Consider the following 21422-nt stretch of genomic DNA (forward strand, 5'->3'; position numbering starts at 1 on the left):
AAGGAACAACATATTATTTATTTAAATTGTTTCAAACTGATGTAAAATTTATTTAACACATGAATCTACAAACGCTTAACGAGCCGTGTTTCTGTTTATCTCCAGAGTCGCTGTTTCAGAAGCTCCAGCAGCAAAGACCTGCACAGAGAACCCCAAACAGAGGACTACTTGGCTGTCAAGGCTGTTCGGTTGGCCCCTGGTATGTTTCCAAGTGTCTCTGCTTTACGTGATTGTTGTACAAGTTTTTAATATTTGTGTTTGGACATAGAGAAAGTTTGGCAAAGATTTTTCTTTGACATATTTCCCTTTGTAATTCACAGAGAAAAGATATATGCTGTGTAAAGACTGAGTCCTCAGATGGTGAAACTACCAGTAAAGCACCCCAGCCTGAGGAGAAAACCAAGAAGAAGAAACAGAAGACTTGGTGGAGCTTCAGAGTATGTTTAACATGTTTCAGGGCTTCATATTCTTCTAGACTTGAATGTTTTCTCATGAACTTCATGCTGGTTCATCTTGTTGCTGTTGTTAAATATTCAGTTTGTCTTTTATCCGACAGAGAAAAAATCGAGTTTCTCCGATTTGTGACGATGACTTTCAGGAAGCTGTCAGAAGGTAAAAAGCCTCATTTCACTGTATTTCTGTTTCCTCTTCATCATAAGCAGCATTTAGTTTACACACAGTCCACAGTTCACTGTGTTACATCCTCAGTTAACAAGATTAACATGATGACTGATACAAGTATTTGCTACAAATGAAAACGTATTTAAGATTAATTTAATCCTTTATCTGGTTTTGCTGTTGTTACTGAGGATGCCTAAAATACTAATTACAAAAATCTCCTCCCTCCACACTGCAGAATAGCTAAAGCTCAAGAGGTGATACAAAACCACCACAGCTACATCCAAGGACTACATGGGGGGATGAACAGCCACAAAAAAGAAAAGGCTGCCTCTGATGGGAAAATAAAAGAATCACGAAATGCAGGAGACAAAAGGGTTAGATTCACCACAGAGATGGTCAGAAGTCTTGAGAAACCAGAAAACAAGTAGGTCCACAAGCACAGAAACTGTGAGCAGATTAATGTCCACATAGTGTAAATTGATCATGGACACACTAACAACCCTCATTGATTTTCGTGTGTCTCTGAAGCAGAGAGAAGTTCAACGTCCACCCCACTGATGGAGCAACCAGCATCATGTCCCAGCAGGTCCTGTGTCCTGGGTAAGGACATCTACACACACACAGTCACACACATAGAAACAAACAAGCTGATAAATGTTTCAGCATTCTGTGACTTGTCATGAAGATCATGATGCTAATGTGTGATGCTGCTTGTTGTTTCGTGCGTCAGCTTCCCGAACCCAGCCCGGAGCTGCTACATGAACTCCAGCCTCCAGACTCTGCTGACACTCAAAGAGTTTGTGGAAGACGTCCGCTCCCAGGAGGACTTGTTTGGACAGTGTCATGAGGCTGAGCTGATGAAGTACAGTGATGACACACACAAATACACACCACCCAATTTTTATGTTTTTCCATCAATGCTTGAGAAAAAAATGAAATGCTAACCTCAGTTTATTTCCTTCATCTTCTCCAGATGTTTCATGAACATTGTTAGATGTCACAACTCAGACAATGCCCTCCTAAAGCTTCACATCCTCAATAAGTTTAAGAGGGTCATTTCTGCGAAGGCGCCAGAATTTGAGGATGCTGGAAACAAAGTGAGTCGGCTATTTTTATGACTAAATGTTCTCTCGTCTGCAGAGTTTACGTTTGTGCATCAATTAAAATCTGTGTGTTTCTGTGTGTTCAGGATGCCCATGAGTTCCTGACAGCCGTCCTAGACCAGATGGACAGCCTGGCTTTACCTCTGCATCAGACGGCAGCCATTGTGGGGGGAAACTACACCTGCCCCATAGCAAGAAACTTTGCATTCGAAATGCAGAACACCAGGACATGTAAAAGGTAAAACCTCACAGAAAAGCAGTAATCCAGATCTGAAAACACGTTTCTCTTTCATTCATGTGGCCGGTCATTTTAATGTGGACAGGCTTTGGTATTTTTACATGTTCACCATGAATAACAGTCATTTCCCTCTTGTCTAAGTGGACTGTGCTGTCTGCTCTGCTCTCAAACCGTCCTGTCATCGTAGCTTTGCTGTACCACAGATAGTTTTCCAGTATTTTCTCTACATGTATATTTATGTGTGTTGTCCCTTTAATGTGCAGATGTGGTGACCAGTCCATCACACAGGAGAACTTCACCAGTCTCTCTCTGGACCTGATTTCTGAACTTTCAGTGCAGCAGCTGCTCCAGATGTACCAAATGGTAAGAACATCATGTTTTTATTGACTCCAGTCATTCAAACATTGACTGTGTGTGTGTGGATGTTTAGTCAGTTCGTTTCGTTGTACATAACTGACGGTAAGTTCTCCCTGCAGGAGACACAGCTGGAGTACATGTGCGACTGTGGTGGAACGACATCAGGACGAGAGACCACATTTCTGACCCTCCCAAAGTGAGTAAAACCAGCATTTTAAATGTCTGCTGTACAGTCTGAGTTTGCTAGAATCTGCAGTCATTTTCTTTAACTGATGTCCTCTTTCTTGGAAACAGATACCTCATATTACATCTGAAGAGGTTTAAGTTCACTGAGGACCTGCAGATGATGAAGCTGCATGACCCCATCATCCTCCTCAAGGAGCTGATGATGACCTCCCACCAGGTATAACAATAACACTCCAAAACAAAGAGTAAAGTTTGGGACTGTGTGTTGGTGTCAGGATGGTGAGTGTGTGAAGTTAACTGTTGTTGTCTGTGATTCTTCTCAGGATGAAGGTTGGTACAGCCTGGTTAGTGTCATCAGCCATCTGGGATCATCATACGATGATGGTAAGTTAACGTGAGGAGAATGTAAACCGCTGTCATGTTAGTAAAAACAGAGATATACAATATTTCTATCAATATTTCTACATAGATTTTGTGTGTGAGTTTGATTTTCTTGGACGTTTGTGTAAAATCTGTGTGAGATCTGGATGGAAACTGAGCTGCTGTTCATGACTTTGAGTTCACTTTGCTTTTCCTCCTTTCAGGACACTACGTGAGTGACGGGTTGCACCCGTACGAGGACCAGGACAACAACGCTGAGCGTTGGCTCCACTACGACGACGTAAACGTCTACTATAACACCGGAGATAATGCCAGAGAGGCGTGTAAGAACACGTCATACGTCCTTTTCTACCAGAGAAGGGTAAGAAAACAACACAGTAACACCTTGTGCCGTCAGGCCAAACACACATTACACAAAATCTGACACAGCTGAATTATTTTTCCCACACACTGAACTGGTTCAAAGATTGTGTTTATTTCTAGGTGTAGATGAAGATCTGAGACGATCCAGCTCAGGTAAGTATGGAGGCAGATTCATCTGTTGTTGTTCTGTGGTTTTTCTTGCAGCAGCCCTCAGGAGGAGGGGTTTACCCCAGAGAGCCTGGTTCCTCCCGAGGTTTCTTCCTAATGGGGAGTTTTTCCTCGCCACTGTCGCCCAAATTCAAACTCATCTATTTATTCTATTAGAATTTAGAATTTATCAAATCATGAAGATGAGTTAATCTGACCGGCTTGCTCTCTGGAGGTTTAAAACTAAAAATAGGAAGAACAATAGAAAAACCAAAAACGGCCTCTATAAATGGATACGTAAATAAAAAAAACATTTATAATTTATGAATAAATCCACTAAAAGGTTTGTAAAATTTAAAGCTATAAACAAACCAAACAAAATAAATTGAGAATAAATTAGATTAGATTGGATTAGATTAAAAAATAGTTAATCAATAAATCCACTAAAAGGTTTGTAAAATTTAAAGCCATAAACAAACCAAACAAAATAAATTTAGAATAAATTAGATTAGATTGGATTAGATTAAAAAATAGTTAATCAATAAATCCACTAAAAAGTTGGTAAAATTTAAAAACAATCCAATTAAATAAACTAAACTAAACTAAACCAGAAATAAAAAAATGCAATAAAATTAAATTTAAATAAAAAAAAACTATTTAGCATTTATTAATAAATCCACTACAATATTGATTAAACTTAAAGCTAAATACAAACAAAATAAAATAAAATAAATAGAAAAAATAAAATGAAATAAAGATAAAAGAATTTCTGTTTAGATTAGATTAAAAACAGTTTAATATTTAGAAATAAATCCATAAAAGTAGGTAAAATCGAAAGCTAAAAACAAACCAAAGAGAATTTAAAAAATAAAATAAGTAAAAAATATAGATTATAGACAGAAAAAGTCACAAAAAATAAAATTAACTAAATTGAATTATTAAGATTTAAACTGATTCAAACAAAACAGAATACGATAAAATAGGATTAAAAAAATAATAATTCAAATATAATGAATAATAAATAAACTTTACCTATATCAATAAATCCTGTGTGAAGAGTGTTTTTTGTGTGTCTTTGTGGTTAAAAACAGGTTTCATTCAATAACGTAACTTATTATTTTTATATTCCTCATGTTGTGTAAAAGCAAATGACAAAGTGTGTAAAATCCTGCTTCCTTACAAGATTTCCTCCTGTTAAAGGGACACGTTTAGAATATGTGGAAATTATTTTTGGTATTTATGTATTCTTTAGTTTGACTTTTGGGGAATATGACAGGTTTTACATGTCACACCTGATGAAGAACTTTGCAATGAAAGTTTGTGTTTTCTTTAAATTAGAGCTCGAGCCTGAGCTCATTCTGCTGTTAACGATTTATATATCCTTTTATATTCATTTGGTTTTGGAGATATATGTATCCCCAATGGAATATCCCTTTATTTCCTGATGCCTTCACCTTATCGTCTTCCTGGAGACGCCAACATCCCATTTAGAAAACATCTGCAGTGGATCCTTCAAGTTGTACAGTTCTTTCTACCAGTGCCATGACACATATCACAAATTATTCCTTAAAGATGCTTTGAGATGGTATGATCACCTACAATGAAACTTTGCATTTCACTCGTTCTCTTATATGATGCGGACAAAAATAAAGGAAATATTATCGGTTAATAAATATTCAAACAAGTCAGACTGGTTATATCACTCCAGTTTTATTACAACATTGTTTTCAGGTTTTAAACAACACATTTTCTCAGCTACAAAAATGCACAAAACTGTGCTGGTTTAATATACCGCAGACTCATACAGTGGCAATGAAACAAATTTACATGACCACACACACAACATGGTGTGCCAGTACCGTGAATGGCTTTACACATCAGGGGGCCTCAGAGAGCCAACCAGTGTGCAACTTGTTTAAAAATGTTTTTTTCTACTTGAACAGCCTTAAAAAACAAACAAAAAGAACAAAAAGGACAAACTCAGCATACTGAACAACCTCTTTCCACATTATTTTTTAAAAGAAAAATGAAATTCTGGCGTTGCTCTGGGTTTATAAACAGGTAAATGTTGGAGGCCGACTGGAAACATTTTGCACAGAACTAAAAGCACAAAGACAGACTGCAGGTGCTAAAGGTGGTGACAGGTGTCTGTACTCTGTGCATTCGTTCATTCATTCAGTCACAGAAGCAGAAAGCAGACAGAAGGAGCACAAACACATCTGCCACTCTGAAGCAGACGGTCTCTGTACACGTCCATCACTCACAGGAATCATTTAAGAGTCTGACCGTTCTGTCCACCGTGTTTACAAACCTGTATATACCATGCACACCATGATCCGTTTACAGTAACATGACCTGGGATTTATTAGAGGTAGGGTTTGTCCTTGATGATGCTCAACAGCTCTCATCTTCATCACACACAAAAAATAAAACACACACATACAAGAAAAATAGAAAATTAGAATAGTAAAAAAAAAAGAAAAAAAAAGGGAAAAAGACAGTGAGATGCTCTTGGTCCAGTCTGTGTTACATTCGCAAGCTCCTGTTTCTCTACGTTGGCACCACAGTTGTTCCTATGCCGTTGGCGTGCATCGGTTTCCTTAATACTTCACTCTTGGATGTTTGTTCACACTTCTATGACCTTCTTGTCTAATCCAGCTTGCATTAGAAGCTTACTGAAGAAACACAGTGTGATCTTGTTTGTTACACTTGCTCTGCTGTTTTCCCACCATACTGCAGACTTCAGTGCCAATGCTCAGTGTCAGTATTGACCTCAGACTCATACACTGCACTGAATAGCTTTTACAGTACTCATGGATCCTTATTGCTGAACACACACCTGCAGAGGCTTATGATTTGGTGCCCAAAATATGCTACTATTCTTACTTTAAAAATAAAAGAAATTGGGAAAAGCAGTTTATGAAGTGCTACCTTCTATTTTTCCATCCAGAAAAGTGGATTTGATTTTTGTTTTTTAAACAAGGGCAAAGGTGTGAAAAGTGTGCAAGTGTAGACCCTGTGGTTTTTGCATAATGTAGAAATTCCTACTGATTTGTTCTAGAAGTAATATTCTGCTGTTGTGCTGCAACCTTTTAACAGAACAAGAACTATCCAGCATGGATACAACTTTCTCTTTACAAAGAAAGAAATCTCTGTATCACTTAAAGATACAGATTAGAGGCAAAATGAATCTTTATCTAAAGGATTAAAAATTTGAATAAAATCCACATTTTTTCCAGCTTCTGAAGCGTTTCTTAATGTGCATCGATTCTCTGATTCTGATTGCTTTATTACACAGAAATATTTAATTGGTTTATCTGTGATGATGTCCACTTCTTCATAGCACCTGTGTTGTTTTGAGAGGCTGACCTCAATTTGTGGTTATAGAGTAAAAATGGACCAGCTAGCATCAGCACGTCCCGTAGCGTTTATATAAAGTGTTAAATATATTATCCTATGGCTGTACTTATTTGGCTTTAGCTTAACAATATCTCTTTTAGATAAACCATCTCCTCCAAAATAAATAATATACTGAATGAACAGACTTTTTCATCAGATTTTCACTGTTGAGAAAAGTCATTCTCGGCAAACACGCCATTCTGTGCACTGCCGAGTGAAGCGCTAACACTGCTGAATGCAATGATACTTCAAACACAGGCCCAATGAGAGTGGTGACATTCAAACGCTTTCATGACACAAAAGTGCGAGTGCCTGCCCTTTTGAACTGGCCTTCAACATCCAATGAGCGCCACCACTACTCTACAAGGGAAAGGAGCGAGTATACTGAAAGGAAAAGGTTTTAAGATGGGACCAAGTGAATTTGAGTCAAGAAAAAGCAAAAAAATGATGTGAGGCAGCACAGATTTTTTAAAAGCAGTGCTGGGTGGCTTAATGAGGATATTTATAGACAGTTTCATGACAGGTGTTTTGCAAAAATAACATTCCTTAAATTCAAATGTTTTACATTCTGTTTCCATGATGTCCATCAGCCAAAATAATGATTAGAAAAAAAAAAACTTTTTGGGTCATTCCTACAAATCCCCCACAGAGCACTACTGCCCCCTGTACGGTATGCTATGAACTGCGCTCAGTTGCAGTCTTGCAACCAGCACACACATGTACATACACACCAGGGGCACACATCCTCGCAACCATCACAATGGCAACACAGACCTCTGTTCCTTGTGTTTGTCAAGATGGTCAGGCACACATCCATAATGTCTGTATATATGGGTGCATATGTGCATCATGAGGGTCCACGTCTGGATGAGGTGTGTCCTCACTTTAGTCCGTGTTTATGTTCAAGAGCCAGAGTCCGGTTGAAGCTGAGACTGCTCTGATTGGCTCTGGGTGCTCTGACCCTCTCTGGGTAGCTCCTCGCCCAGCTCGCCCATGTCCATGTCTGGCAGGTCCTCCTCAATGGGTGCAGCCGCTGCATCCTCACAGTACACACACTCCTGAAAAAAAACACACATGCAGTTTATTACCTTTCCTGCAGCAGATTAAATCCAGATTTTGCAGTGTTGTGTTTTTGTCTTCTGAGAAACACTGAATGTGTGTTGCTCCTCACCTTCACATTGATTGCTGCAGGCAGGCCGCCCCTCCTCATCCAGGGATGTTCCTCCACCAGCTCTCGCCGCTGCTCCGAGGTAAAGTGAGGCTGGCTCTTTTGCATCTGCCTCAGTCTCTCTTTGTCTTCTCGCAAGACCCTCTGAATGTCCCTGTTTTTAAGGTCATAAAAAGGACATTTATTGGTTTGCTGCTACTGATTTCAGCAGAAAATTTATCTATGGAGTGTAATGAAGCACCACAAGTCTGCAAACTTACCTGGATGGCATTTGATAGGTCATCATGACCTTGTCATCAGCATTGGCCATCAACAGCCAAAGTGGCTCCTGTAGAACGTATTTGATGAAATGTTCCCCTTCCCCTTGACTTGAGACTTTGGATTGGGACTTGCTGCTTTCAGAGCTTCCTTGTCCCCTCATTTTTGTTTTCCCCTTGGGATCGTGCTCCAGAGAATCAACACTGCCAAAGTATTTGCTGGTGTTGCTGCTTCCTACAACAGTTGAAGAAGGACAGGTGGATTTTAAGTAAAAACATAAGGTTTAATGAGTGGGACTAAACTGTTAAGCTTGAAGGTTCCTCAGCTGACCTGTTCTGCTGCCAGAAGCTCCGCTAGCTGAGGTTCGACAGCCGTTGCAGCCTAAACCTGAACCGGAGCCTGATCCTGAGCCCATAGAGCCAGAGGTGGCCGATCCAGTTCCAGAGTGAGAGTCCTCCTGTTCCTGTAGCAGAATGTCCAACAGGTCACAGGATGAGGAGTTCCCTTCACTTTGAGCTCCATCACCAGCAGACTCCACCTAAAAAACATAATTTTAAGTTTTAATGTTGAAAGTAGAATTGTTGCCACATGTAAGAATAAGTCAAAATAAATCTCCCTGTGGCTCTTTGTGACTCTCACCTGTTGGAGATTATCAGCCTTGGCTGCGCCTCCATTCTTCTCCACTGCTGCTGAGGGTGCCACGCTGTCCTGACGTTCTACCGAGCGCTGCCCCTCCTCCATGCTCAGCAGGTTGAGCTGCAGGGGCGAGCTGCAGCGGGATTCAAACAGTGGAGGTGACGTGGTGGGCTCCCGTGCTCCAGAGGCAGGGGTGGAGGATCGTGAAGCTGCACCTTCTCTGGGCTCGGCTGCAGGGGCTTTGGGGAGATCGGGAGCTATGGTGTAGGGGAAGGGTTGAGGTGGGAAAGGGGCTGGGGCCACAAACTGAGTCTGCACTGTGAAAGAAGGCGGAGCAGTGAAGGGCTGCTGAGTAGTGTAGGCAGTCTGAGGTGCCTGGAAAGGTTGCTGGGCTGTGAAGGGGGTCTGAGCAGCTTGGAATGGCTGCTGGGGAGGAAAGGCAGTCTGCACAGGAAATGGCTGCTGGCTGGTGAAAGAGGGTTGTGTTTGCATGGTGTAGGCTGGCTGGGGGGCTTGAAACGGCTGCTGGGGGGCGTACGCAGGTTGCGTCTGTGTCTGCTCAGTGAAAAAAGCTGGTCTTGGTGCAGGTCCCAGCTGACTTATTTGACCCATTTGTCCTATTTGGGGAAAGAGGTAATTAGGCAGCACCAGCGCTACCACAGGTGTAACAATGGGTGCAGGGAATGGAGAGGTGGTGGGTGGAGCTTGGGTGTTCAGCCCTTCTCCAAAACCAGCAGAGAGAGTGGGGTCAGGGTGGGGAGCCTGAACCGGAGCAGCAGGTGTTGGAGGGTAGAGCGGATATGCAGGCACCATGGTCGGGTAGGAGACATTAAAAGCTGATTGGGACGCTTCTGACGGAGACCACGAGGTCTGGTTGAGACCCTGGAGAAGGGGTCGGGGTTTTCGGTTAGACACAGTGCTGTCTGACGAATCAGGGTGCTTCATTCGTGGCTTTTTGGACTTCCTGTTGCGGTTGCCCTTCTTGGCAGTGGTCTCAGGCCTTGTGGCGCCTTGTTTGGCAGCAACTCGCAGTCCTGATGATTCTGATTGGATAAATGTAAAAGTAAGGAAACAGATCTTGTATATAGTCATATCTACCATAAAGATTACTGAAACTAAACTAAACTAAAAACTTTAGAAGCTGTGGTACCTTCAGTGTTAGCTGGACCTCTCTGTTTGTGCAGATAGGAGGAACATTCCTTCTGGAAGGTCCTGGCAATGCGGAGCTCTCGGCAGCGGTTCAGGAAGGCCTGTTCTTCTTTCTGGGTGTGTGCTGCCAGCACCTGCTTTGTCAGTCCCAGTCTCTTGTAGGCCTCCTTCTCTTGGGTGGGTGGAGACACCATACTGACCGGGACTGGAGTCGGGGGCGCTGGGCTCTCTGCAACATCCTCGATGATCTCTGCCCCCCCAAAACAAAGCCAGAAACATCAATAACATCTTATTGACTAACGTGTGTAAAAGTACTCTTTATTCCAGCTCTGGGAAGGGACTGCACCAGTCTTAAAAACTCACCAGACTCTGGTTGAGGCTTCTTGTCTCCCACATGGACGATGGTGCTGCTGTAACTGCACTGTGAGGTGATTGACACAACACTCTCAGCCTTACTGGGTAGAGTAAGAGGTGCCAGGGCCCCCCCCACTACAGCAGCTGGCCCAGATGGAGGCTTCTTAGGTGCTTTCATGTTTGACAAGCCTGGCTGAGAATCTAACATCAAAGGATCTGGATGAAAAGAGGAGAAATTTTCTAGTTAGCTAATAAGTCCTAGTCCTTAAAGTCTCCCTCAAAAAAAGATGAAGATCTAAAACCAAAGATTATGCACAGATGCAATTAGTAAACACACCTGCGTGTGTGTCCTGAGGCACTTGCATTCCATCTTCTGACCCCCTCTTGTCATCATCCGAGTTGGATGAGGTAGTGTTTGATGAGAACTGGTACTTTCTTTTCACTGTGATGGGAATATTACAACTCTCCAGATACCTAAGAACCAAAAAGGGGTTTAAATCAGAGTTCATGGGTTGCTTACATACAATGACAAATATGTCATGGTTCATGAACACACAACAGGAGCACTTACCTGATGACGCTGTCGAGGCAACTGATCTGCTGGTAGGAGCAGACAGTCTGGTCTTTGCAGGTGAAGTCCTCCATGCTGCCTGCAGTGCTGTCTCTCAACTGCTGCGGGGGGGCCGATTCCCTCAGACGTACCCCTGAACTTCTATGAGTTGAACCTGGACAGAGAGGGTGGAGAAATGTCAGTACACACATATGAATGTCTCACTTTTAGTCTCACATAACTGCATTATATGTTTCTCAGTCTCTTCTACATTTTTGTTGTGGTTTCAATCAAGATCTGAATGTCTTATTTTAGGAAGGAAAGAGCCACATAGGCCTGTATCTCTTTTTTAGACAAGAGTAACATTTTTGCTTTAGAAGTCATGTCATATGTGCATGTAAAGTAAATTTTTTTTCTATTTGTGTCCAATTCTATTGCTTCAGTATAGTCCTAACTGAGAGGGTGACCCATTTTAAACTGGACTTACTATCCATGGTTCTCCTCTGCTCATGTTTGGATGACCATGGTGAGGGGGAGGGGGAGTGCTGGCAGATCTGAGAGTCCTGGTTCTTCAGCATGTGGACTCCTTTGCAAATTTCCTGAAAGGTCCTGGAGGGCTTGGTCTTGCTGGTTTCCTCTGCTGTGTTTGCAGCTGCAATATTCCCATTACTTTCACTGGATGAGCTGATGCTCACCTGTTGCTCATGAGAACCATTGCTGCCATGGCTACCATACCCACTGGAGCCCATGTTGTGGACCGGCTGATAACAATAATAAAAAAAAGACTGTTAAATAAAGTGACAAATGCGTCCCATGCGAAAGTGACCAATTTGAGTGCATTTGCATACTTGGAGTAGCAGCCTGTGGATCTGCTCGCTTATTTCCTGGATGTCAGAATCCATCATCTTCCCTCCATGGAAAGGTGGCGCTGCAAAAACATCTTCATTGACAGGACCCCTGAAGCACACAGAGACACACTGTCATCTAACTTGTTCAAAGTGGTTCCCATAAAGTTCTGCATCTAAACCATGTTGGAAATACTCACATGCGGACTTTGTGCCTGCCGATCACAAAGGAGACCTTGCGGCTCCAGGGATTGACAAAGCTGGACCAGCTGGTGTCGATGGTGATGTACTCGCCATTTCTTGCACAGAAACGGATTGAAGAATGGTCAAACGGCTGACCAGCGAACTGCAGAACTGTCAGAAATAGGAAGCAGTGTGTGTGAGTGACAGAAACACAAGGGTTTAAAGAACCACTCAGATTATAACATTCCTGCTTTGTAGCAAGATATTTATTTAGGAATTAAATAAATAAAGTCTTCCTACTTTTTCGATGTACGGCCAGCATTAAGGGTCGGTCACTTGGGTGCAGATTGAGTAGTATGGGGGTCCCAATCAGGTCCTGAGGGAGGTAACCCAGCAGAGGCACAGCCCTGTTGGAGGGATAAGAACAGTTCATTGTAAAGCAGTGCAGAAACATGAATTCACACCATGGCAGAAGAAAATGCTTTTGTAAAGGTTTCTCATGCTACCAAAGCACCCACCTCTCATCTACATCCTGGAACACACAGTTTGGTGTGTGTGTAGTGGTGAAGATTCGCTTGTCAGGGGGGATTCTGGGGGCTGAGGGAAAAGAAAAATAAAATGTTTATAAAAAAGTTAATTGTTGGGATGTTCAGTGGTAATATGAAGGATAAACAGGAGTTCACATGAAGCAAAAATGCAGCATGTATAAATAAACAATAGAAAGAATTATTTTTATCCAGCATGTTACAAAAAATGCCAACAAAAAGCCTGCTTGGATGCTCTGTCTCAGCAAACTGTTTGAAGAGATTGGTTTTGTCCTGAAGGTCCTGGCCCTCTTATCTAATTACCAGAGCAAGAGCTCAGTTACACACACGCACGCACACACACACACAGGTTATATAAACCAGCTAATCAGATTAAGTCTTACTATCGGTTTAATATCTCCAGAGTATTTGGATAAAGCTGATGAGGACCAGTAAGCTAATAGCCAAGCAACTAGTGGGGCTTGATGTGCAAGTTGTGGGCTCTCTAATTACTTCCATCCAGCTGTCAGGCATTTTGATGAGGAAGTACAGCAATAAGAAAAGAAAAGGTGTGAGAAGGCATGGTTATGCTCCCTCAGTTCTCACCTTCATACCCAGAGTGAACCCTCTCGGCCAGCAGGAGGCAGCAGAACTGTTCCTCAGCCAGCTCGGCATCCTGTACCTTCATCAGGTACGGAGTCATACGGAAAGGGTAGTACTGGAGATCCCCCTCGCGTTCCTTACCACCACTGCAACATAAACACACTGTTGTAAAACTGTCTCATTTTTCTTTTTAAAAAAAATTCACATTCTCAGTAAATTTTTGCATTTATCATAAAAAAGTCTACTTGTTTTCCTTGCAGCTAAAACCTATTAGATGTTTTACTGACAAAATTTAAATAAAGTTGAGAACTCTCAAACTGTTAAAACTCTAATTTTATTATTATTATTATTATTTTGGTTAACTGCTTTTCAATTTTGGTCTTACTGAATAAGTAATAAAACTTGGAATATATTAAAAGCTACAACAATGAGTCTCAGACGGTGTTTCAATTGATATCTTGTTAGATTAAATTAAAAACGACCAACAAAAGCTCTTTGCAATAAATCAGAGTGGCTACTCTCCATCTGGCCACTAGATGGAGATGGAGGTTCATGCATCCTCCCTCCTTGCTCTCAGAGCTGGTTTGAGCAGGAAAGAAGCGTTTGGCCAATGTCACTCACCTGATGCGGCAAAAGAAGGATTTCTCCTGCATGCACTCCGTGGGAGATGACTCTGAGTAAGAAAAGGGGAGAAAGTGCAATGAATATACAACCAAATGAATTAGTTCCACTATTTCCAATCTCACACTGATCCAACATTACTGCGCCAATAACAACTCTCAAAACGACAACTGAAGGGTTAAAAGCAAAAGTGAAAAGACAAAAAATCTACAAATGAGGAGAATTAACAACTTTATGATAATAACATTTTAAAAGAAGATGTAATTGCTGAGCTTTTGCAGTGGTTTGCAATAAAGTGTTTAATTCTACCTAAAAAAAATAAATAAATAAAAAAGGAAACTGGGGACTTTCTGCCTGCCTGAAAATGTGACTAGATCTTCAGCCCATATGTGACGGCTGCGTGTGAGTGGGTGTCCATTCATTAATGTGTGACTGAGCATGTTAATGAAATATGTGCAAACTGCTTCTGTGCAAGAGTGAAAATCGATAAATAGATTCACGTGTATGTGTTGGTGATATGGGTTATGTTTCATGTGGATTTGCAACGTGCACAGTTTTGAGTGATGGAAATCTACCGTCTAAATCTGTGCCAATAATGAAATTAAGCAGCGTTTAGAGTCCATCGATGGCCTGTACCTGCTCCAGTGCACATGCTCCACGAGGGCAGGCGGTAAGGTGTGGTGAAGCTGTAGAAGACGCTGACGTCCTGCGGCGTCAAGAACTCCACAAACTTGGCATTTTTGAACACTTCCTGCTTACAGTTCAAGATGGATGCCGCCTGGTCTGAGATGTAAACAATCTTCCCCGTGATGAGTGAAACAGCTACAGCAAATATATCCTACAGGCAAAAAGATTAAAAGGAAAAGAAATTGTTAACTTGATCCAATCATACATTAATAAATCACCTAGTTAGTGGTGAAGCTTGATGGTGCAGTGGTCAGGACTGCTGTATCATGGTGTGAGCCTGCCTGTCAGCTGAAGCCTTTATATGAAGTCTAGGTTAATGAAAAGGCCTCAGTCTGTGCCTGTGTGGACTTTCAGGAGGCTGTGACATCTCCCCACCAACCAAAGCCATTAGTTAAAAGGATGAACTTTTCCTTTGACAGACAGGTGACCTGGTCATGGTGTATCCTACTTCCAACCAACCGTCAATCTCAATGAATCTTATTTTGTATCATATGCAAACTGATAATTAAACTATATTTTGTTTGGATGACAAATCTAAATATTTAAACAACTGCTGTAATGTCATGTAAAGAGCGGCCATACTTACAGTGTTTTTGAGGGTGTACTCTGAAGTGATAGTGTTGATTTCCTCAATGGTGTAAGATGATACATCAAACCCTGGTGGCTGACTGTCATTTATCATTAGCATCTGGTAGTATTCCTCATTGGCTGCAATACCAAAACAGTGGATTAATCCAGGCATTCAAATACATCCTAATTTATTTATGTACAAATAATGTTATTTATTCCCCAAATGTAACATTGCTTATACACTACTTCAACAGTGTGAAAGAAATGTATGTAGGAACATTTACATGAAAACAGCCGGAGAGTCTTACCTTTCACCTGCTTGATACATCGCAGTGCATATTTGAGTGTGTTGACAGTGTTGGATTTGCCCTTGCTCCTCTTTTCTGAAGGTAAATGCATCTTCAGCTCCTTGAGAGTCTTGAAGAGCTCCTTCTGAGTCTTAGCCTTGGCTGACTGCTCGCTGCTGTGGGGTGCAACAGAGACAGATACACGTGTGTCAAAATGACAAGGTCTCACCAGTGATGTCATACCCTGCTTTACTGCAGAATAGAAGGAGCAGCTAATACAGAGGAATGGTTCAGACTACGATGCATCTGTCACTTGGTCTGACTTTGGCAGCTTTTTAGAATGGCATCACAGTAGAAACAGACACCGCCCACAAATATTGCATGGAATACTGGTGATACTGCAAACTAACCTGCAGCCACTGGTTGAAGGGTTATCTTGCTCGGAGCTCACCAAACTGAAGGCGTTAGAGCTGCTCGGTGGGGAGGGGCTGTGGGAGTTGGAGCTGTAACCACCAAAAACATCTTATATTAATAGAGCAGATAGAAATGTTTGTATCAAAGTATGCTCTGTGCTATAAAATATACATATACCTTGACATTTTTTAACAGCTTAACCATTAAGTTTGAGCACAATGCTTCCAAAAACACATTCAGAAAAAAAGAGAGAAAAATCTTCCTAAACTCGAGGCATCCACAGTCTGTGTGAGCCTTCTCAGGCTACTCTGGTTTCTCTGGTTTGCAGGCTAAACACATGTATGTTAGATTATGTTAACCCTGTGATGGACTGGTGACCTGTCCAGGATGATCCCCTCCTCTCTCAGCCAGTGCCAGCTGGCATAAGCTCTGAACTCTCTGCTGCCCTCTACAGGACAAAGCAGGTATAGCCACCACAGGGATGTGTGTGCATGGGAATCTTTGCATTAAGTTGTCTACCTTAACCCATGAACTATGGTTCTTTTTAAAAACAATGAATAAATAAATTACCCTTTGTTGCCCGAGTGTTTTCAGAAAAACTTAAAACTGTTTATGTTGTGGGTCTTCAAAATGTGTAGCATGAGTGTTTCTTGGGCTCTGGACTCTACCTGCTTTCAGAGCCTGCTCTTAAGTGGTTATATGAGGAACTTCAGTCTGTGGAAATTTTGTTTTGATTTAATTTTTCATCCCGGAGGTCACCACTTTTCCAAGCACTTTGCTCAGCACCTGAAAACCCCCACCCACCCGTCATCGCCCTGTATATAGATAAATGTAATCCTTTTTTCCCTCTATAACATGAATGAGGTAGGGAATTGTGTTTTGTCTCAATGCTGCATTATTTGTAAAGTATTTCCTGCTTTCTCTCCACCTCAGTAAATGAAGATGGAGTAACCATTAACAGTGGTTATGTAATATTCAACCTGCAGTTAATGTGCACAATTAGACAACATATTATGGTCAAAATGATGCGGAGAGCATATCATTTACAGCCTCATATGTCTGAACAGCATGGTGAATCAGTAAAGGCAAAGTTCCCCTAATTTTACTTGAAGAACTCAAATTTTATTTCATAACATGTCTCATATGATCTCCATCATAATCTCCAGTAAGTTAACTGAGTGTTAGCTGAGGCACAATTTATTTTATGATGTCTGCAAGTGGAAACTTTGGTAAAAATAGAAAATAAATTAACACTGTTATTTGAAGAGCTTGTATAATATTTACTTTTCAACTTTTTTGTAGACAAAGAGTTGCTTGCCACTCTTACAGCTGCGTTTGTCTGATTAATTTGATCACAATTAGGAACAGAATTCCTACTGCTTTTCTCTCCATTTAACACTCACCGACCATGACTGAAACAGGAGAAAATTATCTTTAGGCAACTCCAATGAATCTTACTTCCGTGACCTAGATGGTCTGGACCCCCACAGTGGAGGAAGGAGAATGAAAAAAAAAAAATCACCTGAATGATTTAAGATGATTCAGTGCATTTAATGGGACCTTACCTCTTGTTGCTCCCTGAAGACTCCATAATAGCGGAATCTTTTCCATTTCCATTTGAGCTGCCCACAGATTCAGTGCCGTGGGACTCATTGCCATGCGACTCGTTGCCATGGGATTCTGTTCCACTCCCACTCGAGCCGCTGCCACCCATCTCTACATCCTCATGTAAAGGTGTTCGTTGTCGCTTCCTGTCATCATGGGGGGAACCCAGTGACACTTGGTGCTCGTGGCTGCTGTCACTGCCTTCAGAGGCCAGTCCTAGCTCGGGGTCAAGTTCTACCCCATCCTGTCCACCACAGCTCTTGTTGTAACTGCTGGCCATTCTGTGAAGTTGGCTCATGGAGCCACAGGGAGGGCTCTGCTCTACCTCAGCTTGGAAGCCTACCCTTTCCCGGGTCCGTTCACGCCCGTCCAGAGTTGGGTAACGGTAGTGTTTTGGATCGCTGTCCTCAGACATGGGATTGGCCAAAGGGCAAAAGATGGGAAATTAAATTATCTTCCACATGGCAATGCCATGAGGTGCATGGCACTGGAGCAAAAGCTGGTGGCGTCTTAGAAGCAGGAGTGCAATCTGAGGGAGGGAAAAAAAACAAGTGACATTACTCATAAAACCCTTTACAATACAGGCCTCTTCAACTAATAGCAGATCAACAGCAAACAAACACAGTCCTAATATTAGAAGCAATCAATATGGATTAAACAAGCCACACATCAAAACCACGCTTTGATATGATCAGCCAGCCTTTTATTTCAGAGTTGCTAAAAGTCAACCTTATATAAAAGGGCACAGCAGCTGAAAGTGAATTTTTTATACACACACACACGTACCCATACACACATGCACTAAGGCTGCAGCCATCTATCTTTCAAACCAACTGTACAGTAAACAGACGGTTGTTTGCCCTTTCATGGAAGATCTAAGCCCCCCGACTACTGTGATCTATCTCAAATGTTCAAAGACAGCTCTTCAGAGGTGAAAATGCAGCTCATAAGCCATGACAGAAATGACCTGCACTTCACATGACACACTCAATGTTGAGTAACTTGGATGGAAATGCGAAAGACTTTGAAACTTATTTAAATATTCAAGTTCTCTTCTGTCATCCACATAATGCTACCTGGCAGTTCACAAATGAAATAATCAGCAGGTGGGAGGAAAACTAAGATAACATGTTTCTGGACAGAAAATGGCAGGTTTCGTTCATTAAAGGAGGCCTAAGGAAAAACTTGTAAAGGAGTTTAAAGTGAAAACAACCTCAGAAACGTAAGACAGCTCATAACCCACATGGCTTTAGTCTCCTTGTGTTAAGCCTGGCCAAATACATTCATCAGCTTTTAAACTTATTTCAAGACATTTTAATAACTTCATTTTCTTGTTCTAAAAAGGACCTACTCCACAACAGAAAACACACATTGGTGGTATTTATGTCTATTAAACAGGAAATACTATCAGGAGGTACTGAAGCTAAATCCCTCCCTAAAAAAATCAGTTTTTCCTGCTTCCCAGTATCAGGTTGCAGCTATTTATGTAAGCATGCACATTCAGCAACCTCTCCAGCCTTTCTTCTTTACATAAGTAGTTTATGTAACTCATAAAATTTAAATTAGGTTTATCAGGTTTTGAGATGTACAAAAAGCCCCAGCAGATTTTCCTACAACCCACTCATTCACCACCACCATTGGAGATGACCTACTAGCAAATATATCTATAGAAGTAGCCAAGCTGCCAGACGGAACTTTCTATTGGCTGCTGCAGATGGCCAATCAGGTGAGAGAGAGGAGTGACAACAGGTTAATATGACATCATCCAAAGTAGAAAAAAGAAAGTCTTGGAGAGGAGGGTTCAGCCAGTAAAAAACACATAAGATCATAACATAAGAATGACTGCTAACTATAGACCAAAAGATTATTTTATTGTTAGTGACACTGAGACCTTCAGCCAGTCAACAATGTCTACAAGAAATACTGACAAACTAGGTTAACTTGATAGAAAGCCTCTTTTAGTGGGTAAACACAAGATATGCAGTTATTATCTCTGAACAGTTTATTTCTTATCTCAGCAAATAGACAAAATCAAAATAAACTATTAATCCAGCACTATCAGTAAAGACTGTTATCGCATTGCTCTCCACAACTTTGGATACAGCTAAAATATAACCAAAACCATTATACATTCCCAAATTCTTTAAAACTCAAACAGTGCACTCATCATGAACCTGAACTCACCAGAGTTCTTCCTCCATGGACGTCACAAGAAACACCAGAAGTCAAAATAATCCAAGAGCAAAAAAAACTTCAAAACTCTTTAAAAAAAATGGAACATGCACATAATGGTTTAATTCATAAAACAAAGCAAAAGAATGACTTCATGAAACTGAACTCCCTCTGCTTCTAGCTGAGTCCTGTGTTAGAGTGAGCGCTGAAACAGCCAACACATTAGCACAGATCTCTGACATTATACAACCCTGCTCCAGTCACATGGATTTGCGCAGCACAAAGCTGATAGCCCTGTTTCATAAAACCACATGCTTTTTCTTCTGACCCACTACTCTCGAGCACATACTTTCATGGAATTTGAGACAAAAATAACACAAACATTGTTAAAAGCATGTTATCTTTTGATTTTAATGTGGTACTATTAATCCACAACTCGAAAATCAAAAAGGTGGAAAAACATTTCTCCCAGTGTTACTAGATTATAACAGAATATTGACAATGAAACTACAGCTATTGTCTAAATAGATGAGTAATAAGTATTTTCATGTTCTATCAAGTAAAGAATTACCCAAGTATTTAATCAAGATGACATCATTACCACATAATCTGTTACTGTAACTTGGTCACAAACACAAATTTAAAACAAAATGTATCTCCACTGTAGCTAAAATAAGGATGACTTAATCACTCTTTGTTACTCTCTCAGTTCTCAGGTCTCAAGTTACATTCTGTGGAGGCCACAAACCTGCCATGATTAGGTGACAAAATCAGTCCCAGTACCTCTGGTTCCCCCAAAAGAACCTTGCATCCATATCTGGATCATACACTTAATGTGATAATTAATATCGACTTAATATTCGCAGGTAGGGTCAGGCGGGGGTCCAAAAGTTTTAAGTCCAAGTGTATGGGCTTCAAGCAGGCCTCATTTAAATGAGGAACTTAAATAGCATTAAGATTTAAAAAAACCAACTGCATTGCAAGTCCAACATATATATTTAAATAATCTCAAACCAAACACATGTGACACGAATCTACCTAATAATGCAAACAAAAACATCAACTACAGGGGAATACCTGTAAAAATGTGGCATAGAAATTTTACCAATAACTCCCCAGTCCTTGCAAGTGAAACTGGCTCTGGTCTGAACTGAAACTATTCTTGTTATATAAGTACATTTTTATTTCTCACACATTCGAACTAATACTAGATTATGGTTGAATTAAAAGAAATACAGTAAATAAGTAGTTTTTAAATGAGAATTGACATCCCTCCCCCCCCCCTCAGCTCCCATTGACCTGCTATTCAAAATCCACACACACGTTGACCTGCAATCCACTGCACGGTACACTGACACAGTTATGTAAAAGTAGCAATTTCGCTAAAAACACGGCAAAAAAATAAGCGAAGCTTACCAACAAACGTCATATTTGACAAAAGCTGCTGTTCTGCTTCCTTACTGGACAAACAGAAAACTCCAACCGGCATTTCTTGGTTATAAAAGTACAAAAGTAGAGCAATCACGATTTTCGCGCATGCGCACATTGCGATTTAGTTATGCAACTTATTTTTTTGCACTGGGTCTTCATTCCCTACTATAAGTAAAAGATTTCAAAGAAGAACAACCAACCTGTCTGGTCCAAATAAAAATCCTCTCTCAGTTCGTCCAGACACAAGCCAACGCCGAGCCGATCGGTGAATAAAACATACAGTTATTACATCCAGTATTCCTCAATGGGAGACGGGCTTCAGACTGGTTGACACACTAGTCGACGGTTCCTCCCCGGCTTTCTCCGGCAATCGTCCACTAGCCAATCGGAGATCTCGCTGCGCGACCTCAATTTTAGACTCCTCCCCCAGCGTCAGCTAATTGGCTGAATGCAAGCGGTTTCCATGGAGAGTATTACGGAATAGCAACTAAGGGATCTCATTCGAGCAGAGTGCTGTCCGTCGTTTTATATAAACAAGTCATCCACCGCACGTGGAATCTCATGTTGTGT

General features: G+C 41.2%; 2 protein-coding genes across 3 annotated transcripts; one reads left to right on the forward strand and one right to left on the reverse strand.

The window, feature by feature from the left end:
- Positions 1-110: 110 nt before the first annotated feature.
- LOC121646253 (ubiquitin carboxyl-terminal hydrolase 29-like) lies at positions 111-3799 on the forward strand. Its single transcript, XM_041995149.1, has 14 exons — positions 111-199; positions 321-437; positions 557-612; positions 857-1045; positions 1150-1221; positions 1352-1483; positions 1595-1718; positions 1811-1962; positions 2226-2325; positions 2439-2515; positions 2614-2722; positions 2829-2889; positions 3090-3247; positions 3370-3799. Exons 4-14 carry the CDS (start codon positions 921-923, stop codon positions 3373-3375), a joined length of 1116 nt encoding a protein of 371 aa, XP_041851083.1. The 5' UTR covers positions 111-199; positions 321-437; positions 557-612; positions 857-920; the 3' UTR covers positions 3376-3799.
- A 1288-nt stretch (positions 3800-5087) lies between these two features.
- On the reverse strand, positions 5088-21192 carry LOC121645858 (period circadian protein homolog 2-like). 2 transcript variants are annotated; one of them, XM_041994616.1, is made up of 22 exons: positions 21053-21192; positions 17210-17778; positions 15641-15733; positions 15252-15406; positions 14960-15081; positions 14323-14524; positions 13687-13738; positions 13069-13211; positions 12457-12535; positions 12239-12345; positions 11956-12109; positions 11759-11867; positions 11398-11671; positions 10932-11085; positions 10698-10834; positions 10370-10576; positions 10008-10256; positions 8861-9900; positions 8552-8759; positions 8224-8455; positions 7967-8117; positions 5088-7853 (listed from the first exon to the last, which is right to left on the reverse strand). In XM_041994616.1, the coding sequence occupies exons 2-22, from the start codon at positions 17662-17664 to the stop codon at positions 7698-7700; spliced, it is 4479 nt and encodes a 1492-aa protein (XP_041850550.1). In that variant the 5' UTR covers positions 17665-17778; positions 21053-21192; the 3' UTR covers positions 5088-7697. The 2 variants fall into 2 exon arrangements, with proteins under 2 accessions (XP_041850550.1, XP_041850551.1); XM_041994617.1 differs by lacking the exon at positions 21053-21192 and adding an exon at positions 20838-20923.
- Positions 21193-21422: the final 230 nt, after the last annotated feature.

The sequence above is a fragment of the Melanotaenia boesemani genome, chromosome 9 (genome assembly GCF_017639745.1).
Source record: "Melanotaenia boesemani isolate fMelBoe1 chromosome 9, fMelBoe1.pri, whole genome shotgun sequence".
NCBI classification, from domain to species: Eukaryota; Metazoa; Chordata; class Actinopteri; order Atheriniformes; family Melanotaeniidae; genus Melanotaenia; species Melanotaenia boesemani.

Coding starts and splice junctions, on each gene's coding strand:
- LOC121645858 (XM_041994616.1), bottom strand. CDS start 17,664: ATGTCTGAGGACAGCGATCCAAAACACTACCGTTACCCAACTCTGGAC. Junction 9,901..10,007: donor AGGTCCAGCTAACACTGAAG/GTACCACAGCTT, acceptor TTATCCAATCAG/AATCATCAGGACTGCGAGTT. Junction 8,456..8,551: donor AGCTTCTGGCAGCAGAACAG/GTCAGCTGAGGA, acceptor CAACTGTTGTAG/GAAGCAGCAACACCAGCAAA.
- LOC121646253 (XM_041995149.1), top strand. CDS start 921: ATGAACAGCCACAAAAAAGAAAAGGCTGCCTCTGATGGGAAAATAAAA. Junction 1,719..1,810: donor TTGAGGATGCTGGAAACAAA/GTGAGTCGGCTA, acceptor CTGTGTGTTCAG/GATGCCCATGAGTTCCTGAC. Junction 1,963..2,225: donor AACACCAGGACATGTAAAAG/GTAAAACCTCAC, acceptor TTTAATGTGCAG/ATGTGGTGACCAGTCCATCA.